The sequence below is a fragment of the Aegilops tauschii genome, chromosome 7 (genome assembly GCF_002575655.3).
Source record: "Aegilops tauschii subsp. strangulata cultivar AL8/78 chromosome 7, Aet v6.0, whole genome shotgun sequence".
NCBI classification, from domain to species: Eukaryota; Viridiplantae; Streptophyta; class Magnoliopsida; order Poales; family Poaceae; genus Aegilops; species Aegilops tauschii.
The window spans coordinates 28,559,153-28,573,833 of record NC_053041.3 but is presented as its reverse complement, the minus strand read 5'-3'; the positions used below and the strand labels follow the sequence as shown (position 1 = coordinate 28,573,833).

Here is a 14,681-nt window from a genome sequence, read left to right as displayed (position 1 = left end):
GATAGAGTTCCTGACCATCAAGGACTGTCAGTTAGGATAGCATCTTAGACTGGCATCTTAGACTAGCATCTTGGACTGGCATCTTAGCAGCATCTCAGAGCATATGCTTGGCTGGCTAGCAGCCTATAAGTATGTAACCCCAACCCATCAGGTTGGCATGGCATTGTGTGAGAAATAAACCAACGAAAATTGTCCCAACTCTCCTAGTGTCATCCACAACTATCAATACTCAGGTTCAAAGATCTAACAAGTGGTATCAGAGCCAGGTTATCTTGTACCCTGAGCATTTCCTGTAAGCAGCCTAAGTCGGTAGCAGCAGCTGCTCCGTCTGTCTCTGGTTACCTTCCTCCCTCCGGACTGTCGAGCAGCAGTTCGTCTTCAACAGCCTCCTCTTCACGCAACAGCCCCCCTGCAGCAAGCCATGTCTGCAGGTCGCTCTCAGCACACGGCTACCTCGAGCATACGGCGTCGGCAGGAGGCCGAGCGCGCCGTGGCAGAGGAGCGTGAGCGAGCAGCTGTAGCAGCAGCTGCTGCGGCAGCAAGGGTGTCGAGGCTGGCTGCAGCAGAGCTGGCAGCAGCCAGAGCGGAGGTAGAAGCAGCCAGGGCGGAGGTAGAAGCAGCAGCAGCAGCAGACGCAGCACGTGAGGCTACGGCGGATGCCAAGGTACTCCGCGGCGGCTCCGGCAGCTCCAACAGCTCAGCGCCTGCGGACGACGGCACTGACGCAGACCGCGCCAAAGTGGCGCAAGAGCGGACAGGGCAGTGGGCAGCCGAGCACGCCCGCGCTCCAGGTGGAGGTGCGCACCGCGACGGCGGCTGCAACGACCAGGACCGCGGCCTCTACGAGGTCCGAACTGTGTTGAGGGATGTTGATCCCAGTGCTGGGTGGCCTACCCTCACTAAAACCAACTACGTCAAGTGGGCCGGGATCATGAAGGTCAGGCTCCAAGTGCGGCGCATGTGGGAGGCAGTCCAGGACAGCAACGTCGACCACCAAGAGGACCGACGAGCGCTGGACGCCCTCATTGCCGCAGTCCCGCCCGAGATGCAGTTCTCGCTTTCCAGCAAGCGGACTGCCAAGGAAGCTTGGGACGCCATCGCCGCGGCACGCATCGGCAGCGACCGTGCTCGCAAGTCCACTCTGCAGGCACTTCGTAAGGAGTGGGAGAGCCTGGCTTTCAAGCCAGGCGAGGACGTTGATGACTTTGCTCTCCGTCTCAACACTCTGCTGCAGAAGTTGGTGTGAAGTTTGGTGATGCCACCTACACCGAGGAGAGAGCTGTCGAGAAGCTTTTTCGGTGCATCCCCGAGAAGTACAAGCAGATGGCTCGGTCGATCGAGTCTTTGCTGGACCTCTCCACGATGACAATTGAGGAGGCGATAGGTCGCCTCAAGGTCGTTGACACCGACGAGCCACAGCCTTCCTCGGGGCCCATCACCACCGGCGGGAAGCTGCTCCTAGCTCGGGAGCCGTGGGATGCCAGCCTTGGTGACAGGAAGAAGGGGGAGCCTTCTTCAACGACGGGCGGCCACAAGCGTGGCAAGCAGCGTAAGACGCGAAGAGGCCCCCGGGCAGGGCACAAGGACGTGCTGAAGGTGACGCCCACGGAGGCGCCAAGGACGGCGCCGCTGGCAAGCCCAAGCCGGCACAAGACAACAGTTGCCACAACTGTGGCCGGTTTGGCCATTGGGCCAATGAGTGTCGGCAACCACGACAAGGCCAGGCTCACGTCGCACAGGCGAAGGAGGAAGAGACGGCTCTGTTCATGGCTCATGCAAGCATTGAGCTATCCTCAGCGACACCAGTCGCAAAAGCTCTCATCCACCTCGACGAGCCAAAAGCGCACGCTCTTCTCGGCGATGGCTCCGGGAAGGACAAGACTATGGGGTGGTGCCTCGACACCGGCACCACCCACCACATGACCGGTCGAAGGGAATTCTTCGCCGAGCTCGACTCCGATGCGCGAGGCTCCGTCAAATTTGGGGATGCCTCCGCTGTGGAATTTAAGGGCGTCGGCTCCGTTATCTTGACCACCAAGACGGGAGAGCACCGGCTGCTCACCGGTGTCTACTACATCCCCGCGCTAAGGAACTCCATCATCAGCTTGGGACAGCTAGATGAGAACGGCTCACATGTGCTGATTGAGCATGGGGTTCTACGCATCTGGGATCGCCAGGGTCGCCTTCTCGCCAAGGTACCCAGAGGTGGAAATCGACTTTACGTCCTTGATGTGCAAGTGGCACAACCGGTCTGTCTCGCTGTCCGTCGGGACGACGAGGCGTGGCAATGGCATGAGCGCTTTGGGCACCTTCATTTTGAGGCCCTAAAGCGTCTAAGTGCCAAGGCGATGGTACGAGGCCTGCCATGCCTCGACCATGTGGAGCAGTTCTGCGACATCTGCGTACTGACGAAGCAGAGACGACTCCCCTTTCCCCAACAGGCGAGTTTTCGGGCCAAGGAGAAGCTAGAGCTCATGCCCGGAGACTTGTGCGGCCCGATGACGCCAGCCACACCAGGAGGTCGACGCTACTTCCTGCTACTCGTCGACGATCTCTCTCGCTACATGTGGGCGATGATTCTCGGCAGCAAGGGAGAAGCGGCAGACGCCATCAGGCGCGCGGAGGTTGGTGTGGAGGCGGAGAGCGGCCGCAAATTGCGCGTGTTGCGCACTGACAATGGCGGTGAATTCACGGCGGCTGAATTCGCGTCGTACTGCGCCGATGAGGGCATCTAGCGCCACTACTCCGCGCCGTACAGCCCGCAGCAAAACGGAGTCGTCGAGCGGCGCAACCAGACGGTTGTGGGGATGGCTCGGGCTCTCCTCAAGCAGAGAGGGATGCCAGCTGTTTTCTGGGGAGAGGCGGTGCTGACGGCCGTCCACATCCTCAACCGCTCGCCTACAAAGGCACTCGACGATAGGACACCGTACGAGGCCTGGCATGGGCGGAAGCCGGCGGTCTCCCATTTGCGGGACTTGGGCTGTCCTGCGTTCGCTAAGGAGCTCGGCCACATCGGCAAGCTCGACGACAGGAGCACTCCGGGAGTCTTCATCGGCTACGCGGAGGGCTCAAAGGCCTACCGCATCCTTGACCCAAAGACACAGCGTGTGCGCACGGCGGGAGACGTCGTGTTCAACAAAGGGCGAGGGTGGCAATGGGACAAGGCGGTGGACGACGGCTCGACGCCGGCGTATGACGACTTCATTGTCGAGTACGCCCACTTCAAGGAAGCCGGGGGAGCAAGTAGCTCCTCTTCGCCGGGCGCATCTACCCCGGCCCCCAAAACTACATCGACTCCGGTGCCTGCTACGCCGACGGCACCACAACTGGCGACGCCGCATACTCCAGCCCCGGCAGTCACCACTCCGGGTTCGTCTTCATCAGCACCAGCTTACGCAGAGCACAACCCGATGAAGTTCGCTTCCCTGCTCACTCATGACGAGGAGCGGGTCGACGCGTATTATGGAGGTGAACAACTGCGGTATCGCATGATGGATGATCTACTCGGTGACCAGCCGGTGCCGGGACTGATGCCACGTGACCTGGAGGCTCAGCTACAACTCGCGTGTGAGGACGGCGAACCACGGTCCTTTGCAGAGGCCGAGAGAGATGCGGCATGGCGTGCCGCGATGCAATTGGAGATGGATGCGGTCTAGCAAAACCGCACCTGGGAGCTCGCTGACCTCCCTCGTGGTCACCACGCAATCACCCTTAAGTGGGTGTTCAAGCTGAAGAGGGATGGAGCCGGCGCCACCATCAAGCACAAGGCTCGTCTGGTGGCCCGAGGCTTCTTGCAGCAGGAAGGAGTCGACTTCAACGACGCCTTCTCCCCCGTGGCACGGATGGAGTCCGTGCGACTTCTCCTTGCGCTGGCTGCCCAGGAGAGCTGGCGTGTCCATCACATGGATGTCAAGTCGGCATTCCTCAATGGTGACTTGAAGGAGGAAGTCTACGTGCATCAGCCACCGGGTTTTGTGATTCCCAGCTAGGAGGGCAAGGTACTCCGCCTGCGCTAGGCCCTCTATGGCCTATGACAGGCACCTAGGGCGTGGAACGCGAAGCTGGACTCCACGCTAAAGAAGATGGGCTTCCAGCAAAGCCCGCATGAGGCTGCCGTCTACCGACGGGGCAGTGGAGGAAATGCCTTGCTGGTGGGCGTCTATGTTGACGACTTGGTGATCACCGGCACCAAAGATGCAGAAGTGGCGGTGTTCAAGGAAGGCATGAAGGCCACCTTCCACATGAGTGATCTGGGGCTCCTCTCCTTCTATCTAGGGATTGAGGTGCACCAGGACCACTCCGGGATCGCGCTTCGACAGTCTGCCTATGCCAAGCGCATCGTTGAGCTAGCTGGGCTCACCGACTGCCATCCAGCTCTCACTCCAATGGAGGAGAGACCGAAACTGAGCCGCGACAGCACGACGAAGGAAGTGGATGCTACGCAGTACCGACGCCTTGTGGGGAGCCTTCGCTACCTCACCCACACACGGTCGGACTTGGCATTCTCCGTCGGCTATGTCAGTCGGTTCATGGAGCGACCGACGTCGGAACACCAGCAGGCAGTGAAGAGGATCATCCGCTACATAGCAGGGACCCTCAACCACGGCCTCCACTACCCTAGGTGTCCGGGGGCGGCACACTTCGTCGGGTACAGCGACAGCGACCACGCCGGCGACATCGACACCAGCAAGAGCACGAGCAGGATCCTCTTCTTCCTCGGCAAGTGTCTCGTGAGCTGGCAATCAGTCAAGCAGTAGGTGGTGGCCCTATCCAGCTGTGAGGCTGAGTACATCGCGGCCTCCACCGCCTGCACTCAGGCGCTCTGGTCGCTCGACTGCTTGGTGATCTTCTCATTCAAGACACCAGAACGGTGCAGCTCCTGGTGGACAGCAAGTCCGCCCTGGTCCTGGCAAAGAACCCCGTGTTCCACGAATGGAGCAAGCACATCCGACTGAGGTATCACTTCATCCACAGCTGTGTGGAAGAAGGGAGCATCGAGGCGAGCTACATCAACACCACGGATCAGCTCGCAGACCTGCTCACCAAGCCTCTTGGGAGGGTCAAGTTCCTCGAACTTTGCTCTAGGATTGGGATGATTCAACTCTCCCACAAGACGACGTACAAGACTTAGGGGGAGAATGATGGATAAGTCTGTGTACTAGGGTCGTTGTGGGGCTGCAGCACATGGTCCTTGTGGCAGTTAGGATAGAGTTCCTGACCATCAAGGACTGTCAGTTAGGATAGCATCTTAGACTGGCATCTTAGACTAGCATCTTGGACTGGCACCTTAGCAGCATCTCAGCATATGCTTGGCTGGCTAGCAGCCTATAAGTATGTAACCCCAACCCCTCAGGTTGGCATGGCATTGTGTGAGAAATAAACCAACGAAAATTATCCCAACTCTCCTAGTGTCATCCACAACTATCAATGCTCAGGTTCAAAGGTCTAACAATAGTAGCATAAATTCATTCTGAAAGGCACACTTCCTGAACTAAAAAATACACTCCGATTTTGTGTAAACAACTTGGTGTGAAATGTAAAAGCAGAGTAGAGATGAACTGTACGTACCGGCGTGGTAGCACCAGGAAGAGGTGAAACAGAGATGAGAGTGTCACCAGTTAGAAAGAGGCGAGCATCATCAGCAGGAATTATAGGTGTACAGCAGATCATCATGGCTGTTAAGAGATAAAGAAAGAGATGAACATTGCAAGTTGCAATCAACATGATCGGTAGAAGCAATTAAAGCATCCATCAGCCAAGAAGAGAAGTTAATTAGCTGACCTGATGGCGTTGGTCGTCGGCATGACCACCGCTTCTGATGGTTCCTCTTCCTCCTCTACTTCTGTAACATCAGGTCCTTGGACGACATCCCCCAAGTCATGCACGCTGCGGTCGTATTTCAGTTGCAGCACAGGATGGTTGGGGTGTGTGTTGACTTCAGCTTGCAGCATACCAAGCCTCGCCACTCTGCCAAAGAAACCAAGTGAAATCTGCTTGAGCACTAGAAGGTGATTGATACCAATTGTTAGATGTGTATAGTCCCTTTTCGGTACATCCCCATTGTATAAGGGGCACTCTGCACTTTGCCACACATGTATATGTAATGGCCTTTGGCCATCAGTGAATACTAGTTGCTGTTTATCCAACATGGTATCAAATGTTAGGTTCCCCTCTCTCCCGCACGCTACAACTCCGTGTTAGCTCCTCCCCCGATCCACCCACTGCCAGATCGGACTCTTCTCGCCGCGGATCCGGCCGCCCCAGCTGTCCTCGCCGCGGATCCGGCCGCCCCGGTCCTCCTCGCTGCGACTCCGGCCGCCCCGGTCTGCTCCGCTGCCTGGCCCCCTCGTCTACTCCGCCTGGCCGCCGCCCTGTTCCGCGCGTGTGCTGCTGCTGGGCTGCTGCTCCGCCCAGCCCCGTGCGTGTGCTGCTCCGCTCGGCCCCCGAGCGTGCGCTGCTGGTGAGGCTGCTGCTTCGCTCGGCTGCCCCCTCCTGCGCCGCTCGCTCGCATTCGGCCGACAGAGCGGGCCCCTGCTAGCCAGCCGCTGGCCCTCGCCTCGGGTGTATGCGCAAGTGAGTGAGCTCTCGCTCGATCCCGTTCGATCCAGATCGGGTCTTCTTCCTTCGTTGACTTCAAAAAAAAGAGGGATATCTCAGTATGTCATCTTCGGGCTATGTCGCGGTTCCTCGGTGTTCGGTGATCTTTGATGGCACCAACTATTCTGAGTTTGTGGGCTTCATGCGCATCCATATGCGTGGACTCCTTCTGTGGGGTGTTCTCTCTGGCGAGGTCTCCTGTCCACCATGCCCGGTTGCGCCAGTGGCCCCAATCCCACCAGTGCTGCCGGTCCTTGCTGCTGATGCTTCTCAGGCCGACCGGGATGCTGCCAATTCTCTGGATGATGCTGCGGTTGATGCTTATGATCAGCAGGTATCCGCTTATTCCGATGCTCTCTCTGTCTACCGGGATGATCTGTCTGCTTACACTCAGTGGTGCAATGATGATGCTCGAGTTGCTGCTGTTCTCACTGCAAGTGTCCTCCCTCAGTTTGCCTTAGAGTTCATGGGACTTGGCACCGTTGCAGCGATGTGGTCTTACCTCTGTCAGCGCTATCAGCCCTCTGGTGATGCTCTCTACCTATCTGTGGTGCGCCAGGAGCATGCACTCCAGCAAGGTGATTCTTCTGTTGATGAGTTCTATTCACAGTGCTCTACCATCTGGCGCCAGCTTGACTCTCTTCGGACAGTTGTTTGTGGAACCTGTCGTTGCTGTCAGACTACTGTTCAGATCTCGAGTTTCAGAGGGTCCATGAGTTCTTATCTCGTCTCCGGTCTGAGTTTGAGCCTCGACGTGCTCACCTGCTTGCTCGTGTTCCTATTTCCGAGATACTTGCTGAGCTTCGTGCTGAGGAGACCCGCCTTCGCTCTGCTGGGTTGCTTCTGGTTCCGTCAGTATTGGCCGCCCGGGCTCCTGTGTCGTCTGCTCGCCTCACTGCTCCGCCGCTCCTGCCTACTCCTCCAGGGGGGTGAGCCGTCCTCCTTATGCTGAGAAGGGCACGTCGCGCCGTGACACCGTCTGTTGTTATTGCTCCCGGTCAGGTCACCCAGAGTCTGATTGTCGCCAGAAGAAGCGAGACAAGAGGCGCTCCTCCTCCTCCAGTGGGACTCCTGTGTCTCCTCGACCCCGTCACTCACTAACCAGGATATTGTTCGCCTCAAGCGTCTCCTTGCTTCCTTAGGCTCCTCGTCGACTTCTGCCGCTGCTGCTGTGAGTGCATCCCCTTCCTCACCACCACCGGCATCTACATAGTCAGGTACATCTTCGTGGGTTCTGGATTCTGGAGCCTCCTTTCATATGTCTTCTGATTCTTCCGCGTTGTCTTCTCTAAGACCTCTTGATTCGCCTGTTAATGTTCTTACTGCCGACGGCACATCTCTTCCTGTTGCTAGTCGTGGTATTCTTTCCACTCCATCTTTTTCTGTTCTGAGTGTTTCACATGTTCCCCGCCTTACCATGAATCTTTTTTCCGCTGCCCAACTCACTGATTCTAGTTGTCGTGTCATTCTTGATACCGGCTCTTGTTCCATTCAGGATCGTCGCACCAAGACTTTGGTTGGTGCTGGCCCCCGGCGCCGTGAGTCAGAGGGCCTTTGGGAGGTTGACTGGCTTTGTGTTCCTTCAGCTGCCACCAGTTCTGCCAGCTCTCATGCTCTTGCTGCCTCTTCGTCTGCGTCCTTCCAGCAGTGGCATCATTGCCTTGGTCACATCTGTGGCTCTCACTTGTCTTCTTTAGTTCATCAGGGCCTCTTAGGGTCTGTATCTGGAGATGTCTCCTTACATTGTAATGGTTGCAGAATTGGCAAACAGACTCAGTTACCTTATCCTACTAGTGAGTCTGTATCTCAGCGTCCTTTTGACTTAGTTCATTCTGATGTCTGGGGTCTTGCTCCCTTTGATTCGAAAGGTGGTCATCGCTACTATGTTTTGTTTATTGATGATTTCTCTCCCTATATACAAACGTTTTGCTGCCATGGTTCACACCCAGTTTGCCACGCCCATTCGTACTTTTCGTGCTAACTCCACTGGAGAGTATATCTCTCAGCTGTTGCGTGGTTTTCTCGCGGAACAGGGTACTCTTGCCCAGTTCTCGTGTCCTGGTGCTCATGCTCAGAATGGCGTTGCCGAACGAAAGCATCGTCATTTGCTTGAGACGGCTCGTGCGCTGATGATTGCTGCTTCCCTTCCACCCCATTTTTGGGCTGAGGCTGTTTCAGCATCCACCTACCTCATCAACATTCAGCCATCGACTGCTCTGCAGGGTGGTATTCCTATGTTCTTCTTGCCCCTCGAGAACGCACCAAACTGACTGCTCAGTCGGTTGAGTGTGTTTTCCTTGGCTACAGTGATGAGAACAAGGGCTATCGATGTTGGGATCCTGTGGGTCGTCGCTTGCGCATCTCGCGTGATGTGACTTTTGACGAGTCTCGTTCCTACTACCCACGTTCTTCTTCCTCGAGTTTCTCTGTGGACGACCTTTCTTTCCTTCTCCTTCCCGATACACCCTGCTATGTGCCTCATGTGTCACCTCTTCCTCCGGCACCTCTCATTTCTTCTCATTCACCACCGACCCCGTCTTCTCCATCCTCCTCCTCCACCTCTCCACTATCATCTCCAGTCCGTCGCCCTCTCTCACCATTTCCTCTCCACTATACTCGTCGATCTCGTACTGAGGATGTCTCCTCTGACAATCCTCCCACCTCTGGTGCACCTCCTCCCACGCCTCTCCCGGTTCACAACCTCCCAGCTCGGCCTCGCCCCCGCCTGATCGCTACTCCCACTACAAAAAAAGACACATCCGTGACATTTTGGGCCGAACGAATTTTTTTTGTCATACATATGACACTTCTATGACGATAATTGTGACAAAACCCGGTATCATCATAGATGTGGTGGGCTCCTACTTCTATGACAAAAAATCATGACAGAAAATGGGCTTTTCGTCCTGGGCGGGCCGGAGACGCAGCTGCATGACATTCTTTGGGCCGTCCATGACGGAAAAAACCGTGGTAGAAGCGAGGGCGAGGAAAATTTCGGGGAGTTCCCGGTTACGATGGGAGGTCGGGGGCCGAGCGATGCGCGTTTCTCTCGTACACGTACGCGCGTGTGTGCGAGGCGTTCGCTCTAACTGAACCCGAGTGAGGCGTTGGGCTCTAACTGAACCCGAGCGATTGCATTGGAGGCTACGCGTTACTGAACCCGAGCGATCGATCGATGGCTGTTAACCGAACCCGATCGAGCGATTCCTTCGCTACTACTGCTAACTGAAGCCGATCGATGCTGCCTCTAGATGAACAGTGAGAGTTGCTGGGGGGGGGGGGGTTTGGATGAATAGTTCCCGGTGGGGGTGGATGACCAGGACCCCGTGGTGTTGCCTCTGGATGAACAGGACCCCGATCGATCGAGCCGGTTGGGGCTGGATGAACAGGACCCCGTGGAGGGCAGGATGAACAGGACCACCCCGTGGAGGGCAGAATGAACAGTAGACGGTGGAGGGCTGGAGGAACAGTAGCCCGTGGAGGGGTGGTTGAACAGGAGCCCGTGGAGAGGGCTGGTTGAAGAGTAGCCGGTGGAGTAGCGCGTGGTGGAGGCTGGATGAACAGGAGCCCGTGGATGAACAGTCGCAGGTGGAGGCTGGAGGAGGTCGACGGTGGATGAACAGTAGCCCGTGGAGGCTGACGGGGTCGGCGGTGGAGATGTACAGTATCCCGTGGAGTCCCGTTTTGCGGCACGCCACACCCCTCCCGATGAACAGGACCCCCGAGGCCGCGGGGAGGAGGGAGCAGGCAGTCCCGCCGGCGCTTGTTTGAGCGGCTGGAGCAGGAAGAGCAGAGATTGAAGAAGCACGACGGCCGTTGGATGGACATCCAACAGTCAGTGCTTGTGCGTCAACCTTTTTTTTAGGAAAGCCTCAAATCTGTGGAAAACAGCATACAACCCATCTGCCATTATTTCTAATAATTTACAGCCCATTTGCTAATTATTAAGGGTTTTTTTGGAGCCCATATTCTTTTTGTTAGCATTACAGGCCATATTGTGGCCACGGTTAAAATATTATACGAAATTTTGCATATTTCGGTGCGGTCCGAACTGTTTTTAATCCCGAAATTTCGACTCACATTCAAACTGATTTTAAAAATAAATGTATATCAATATAAAATCCAACAAATTCTCCACGCATAAAAATTAATGTAATTTAAAATCTCGAAATGAAAAAAAAAGATATTTGAAACTAATTGCCGGTTTGATGTGTTTTAAAAATGTACAGCCCATTTCTCATTACTGATGGGCCATTTTCTCGGCCAGCCGAATGAAAGCTCTCATCGTCTTGAAAGATTTGCAGCCCAACAGGCCTGACAAAGCGACTTACTTGGCAAATCACAAAAAAACTGGGTTGTGGCCGTGGACCCAGCTGTCAGCCTCTCCACGTACAGTACTCTTCCGATGGAATGTCGTTGACCACGTTGACCACGCCGCACCAAGAGCACCAAGGCGGTGGACGACGGCGAGGCCTAGGAAGGGGACGACGCGGAGCCGGGGAAGACGCGGCAGTGGATGCCCACGCGGAGAGGAGTACGAGGGTTCACTGGTTCGGCTGCGGTGTGAGGCTGCCGTTGCCGCAGGGCCTGGCTAGCGGTGGGAGTAGTAGGGGCGATGAGGCCTCAACGACAGCACAGCCGGCCACTGGAGGCAGGAGCAGGCGGTCTCCCCGGCGCCGGTTTGGGCGGCTGGTGCAAGAAGAGCAGCGATTGAAGAAGCAGCAGGACCGTTTGATTCAAATCCAACGGTTACTGCTGCTAGAATCTATTGTTGACTAAGTTGACAAGCCCTGCGTACGCGTCAACTTAGTAGGCCCACAGGTCAGCCTCCCAACCGGTGCGCCCCAGATGTCAGTGGGAGGAATCATTTTTTCGCGTAATAAGGAGGCAGTTGATTGCGTGCGGCCAGGCCAGCGGAGGGAGTAGGGTGGGCCGGGGAAGCCTGCGCGGCATCACAGCGGGCCACAAGAGGAGGGAGCAGGCAGTCCCGTCGGCGCTAGTTTAGGCGGCTGGAGCAGGAAGATCAGAGATTGAAGAAGCACGTCGGCCGTTGGATGGACATCCAACAGTAACTGCTGCTAGAATCGTGTGTTCACTGACAAAGCCTTGCGTAAACAAGTGAGCCTCGAAATCTGTGGCGTGTACAGCCCATTTGCTATTATTTTTATAATTTTTACTCATTTTCTAATTCATATGGAATTTATTGCGGCCCGTTTTCCATTTTTAGAATTGCTGACCATTTTCTGGTCAGTACCAGGGTCAAAAAATTAACTAAATATGTGGGAAATTTTGAAAATTCGCAAATTTTTGCTGGGGAACGAAATACTCTTAATCAAAAAATTAATAGCCATACTAAAACAAATTTAAAAATAAATTAGTACTATGTCATGTTAAATCCAATGAAATACGTATAAGATATCAGTGAAGAACAAAAACAAAAAAAGGAACTTATATCCCATTTGCTTTAAATTTTTTGGAATTTTCAACCCCTTTTTATATTACTTTTAACAGACGTTGAGCATACTCTTAAGCCAGGCCGGAATGCATCCCTCCTCGTCTTGAAAGGTTTGCAGCCCAGTAATTCGGAGAAAACAAATAGGCCTAGCTTGGGTATTTTTCAAAAAGAAATACTGGGCTACCTATTTTCCCAAAGAACTGGTACATGAGCATTTAGTTTTATTTATTTACTTATTTATGTTTAGGAGACCATGAGCACGTACCTGGGCCGGATTCATGTGAGAGCCTCCCTTTCAGTTAATTATGGGATTCTCTATTGGGCCTTCATCAGTGGGCTGCATGTTATCAACAAGTGGAAAATGTGTTCCGTATGAAAAAATAGTATGCGCTACGTACGGTACGGGGCACTAAAGGATCGAACCGTGCAACGACTTCCAAAACATTGTGTTTGTCGTTCTAACAACACATTTATTCAACCAACAGACGTAATATACTACTGATTGTACATTGAAAACAGCAGCAGCAACAACCAGGGCTGGGGGTGCAACAGAAGCAGTAAGCAGGCCAGAAGAGTGAAGACGCAGCTCTCTCTTCCAAACCAAACATCAGCCATCATTACAAAAGGGCTACCAAAAAAGAACAAGTGTATGAATCAAACTAAATAAAGATCCTACTACACCAAGTGTACGCATCTAACTAACTGGCTCAGTTAGACGTTACTATTTATTAAGCTGTGGAGATTGGCTGACGGCTTGAACCAGATGGGTGCCTGACGGGGGAAACTCCAGCCAGCAGGTCGAAGTCTGATACTTGCGACCCTCTCTCCTACTTTGGGCTGCAGAGCGTGGCGGCACATATCAGGGTATGGTGCATGCAGAGACGCATGGTACGCTGTGTACACACAGTTTTGCCTGATGAACGAAACCGCGCTGCCATCATGATCCTTGCCGTCGGTTATCTCCTGGTTAATCAGATAATTCAGTCCGACAAACAGAGAGCGTGTACCAAGGCTACTTACCAGCCTCCAGTCAAAAAATTTCTGAAGGCCCAGAGAAGCTGGGATCCTGCTCAAAGACCTGGCAGTGTCTGTGATTGTATTCCGCGAAACAACACGTCTGGTACGTGCGAACGATCATCAATCTTTCGCCGTCGTATGATCGAGCCAGGAACCACCTGCAACTGCCATGCCGCTTTTCTTTGAAAGGTTCTGGGATTAGGAAGGGTAGGGACACCAGGCGGCCTACAACATCATATCAAGTTGGAGTCAAATAAAAAAGGGCTCTTGATTTAGTTAATCTTAAGAACAGCATGTTATGAGCATAAATATTTTTTCAGCAAATGTTGACAGTAATATAAGCAAGCCATCATGATATCATAGGAAAGTAACATACTGCTGTAACAGCCGTTTATAGCGATAACTGGAGTAGGCCAGCAATACGTCCAGCCATAGAAGGAGTCGACAACGTAAATGAAGCCCTTGTGTTCAATGGCATCAGAGAACCATGGAGGGTGTATGATCCTGCGATGGACGTGCAGATTTATCCACTTACCTGCAGTGACCTGTCAGATAGGCGAGACCGCGGTTGAAGAACGGAATTAGCCTGAAGTCTTTATAATTCGCAGATCTTGTGGGCACTTGGCAGATTACAACCTTGAGCAAATCAAACTTGGTATCATGTTGGCTACTGTAAGATTCCGAGTATTCTAGGCCGCGGTGCCAAAGCAGTGCAGTGTTAATCGAAGGAAGGGGGATCAATCGCCGGGTGTAGACCTCCACGACCATCCAGCTGCCGCGACCGTCGACGAGCACCATCCAAGACGTGTTCATACCGACCCAGTACATACTGTTAATGTAGTTGAGGCTGACGGGGATCGGATCGCAGTCAAGGGGGTTGATGCTCGCCACCCTACGATCGTTATGCTGCGTGACACGCCGTTTCTGAAGATCAGGCGGCATCAGCAAGCAAGGAGCTGGCTTAAAAAGCTCCGGCCTGAGGGCTTTGAGTAAACGGTACAGCCCGACGAGAACGCGGCGAGCGGCATGGTACTGGGATTGTCCACACGCGAAACAATGAGCTTGATTACCTCTGTGGGGAGCGAATTCCAGCCACTCTTTCGGCGGACACTGCTCGGTTATGCCATTATTAGCGGGGATGGAATATTATACGAGATTATGTGCGGACAAACATGGAGAAGCGAATATGTGCTGCGGGAAGTGGACAGGTGATGATGACTACAGCACGCCGCTTGACTTACGAGACACATACAGCAGCGTAGGGTCATGTCGATGCCAGACAACTTGCTTGAGTGATCACAGTACTGGTACTCCCTACAGTGCTATGCCCTAACTTGCTTGAGTAGAGTAGTAGAGTAGGACTCTGCTCTACTACTAGCACCGGAGGAGTAGTATATTCTAATCTAAAATAGTTACAAACTTCAATGCCCGAGCGTGGAACGACTACGAACCGTGCTCAAAGACCGTGTCTACGTGGTGTTTGGACATGGGCGACAACCTCAACGCCAACGGTGCTGCTCCCGTTGCACCGTATGTGTTTCTGTCCTTCCTGTTCGAAATCGTGGTAGAATTCATGTTTCTACTCTGTATCCTACTACTATGCTAGTCCACA

At 54.1% G+C, this 14,681-nt stretch overlaps 1 protein-coding gene across 1 annotated transcript; it reads left to right on the top strand.

The window, feature by feature from the left end:
* Nucleotides 1–421: 421 nt before the first annotated feature.
* On the top strand, nucleotides 422–2,735 carry LOC141026690 (uncharacterized). Its single transcript, XM_073503537.1, has 3 exons — nucleotides 422–1,187; nucleotides 1,235–1,678; nucleotides 1,798–2,735. Exons 1-3 carry the CDS (start codon nucleotides 422–424, stop codon nucleotides 2,733–2,735), a joined length of 2,148 nt encoding a protein of 715 aa, XP_073359638.1.
* The last annotated feature ends 11,946 nt before the right edge of the window (nucleotides 2,736–14,681 follow it).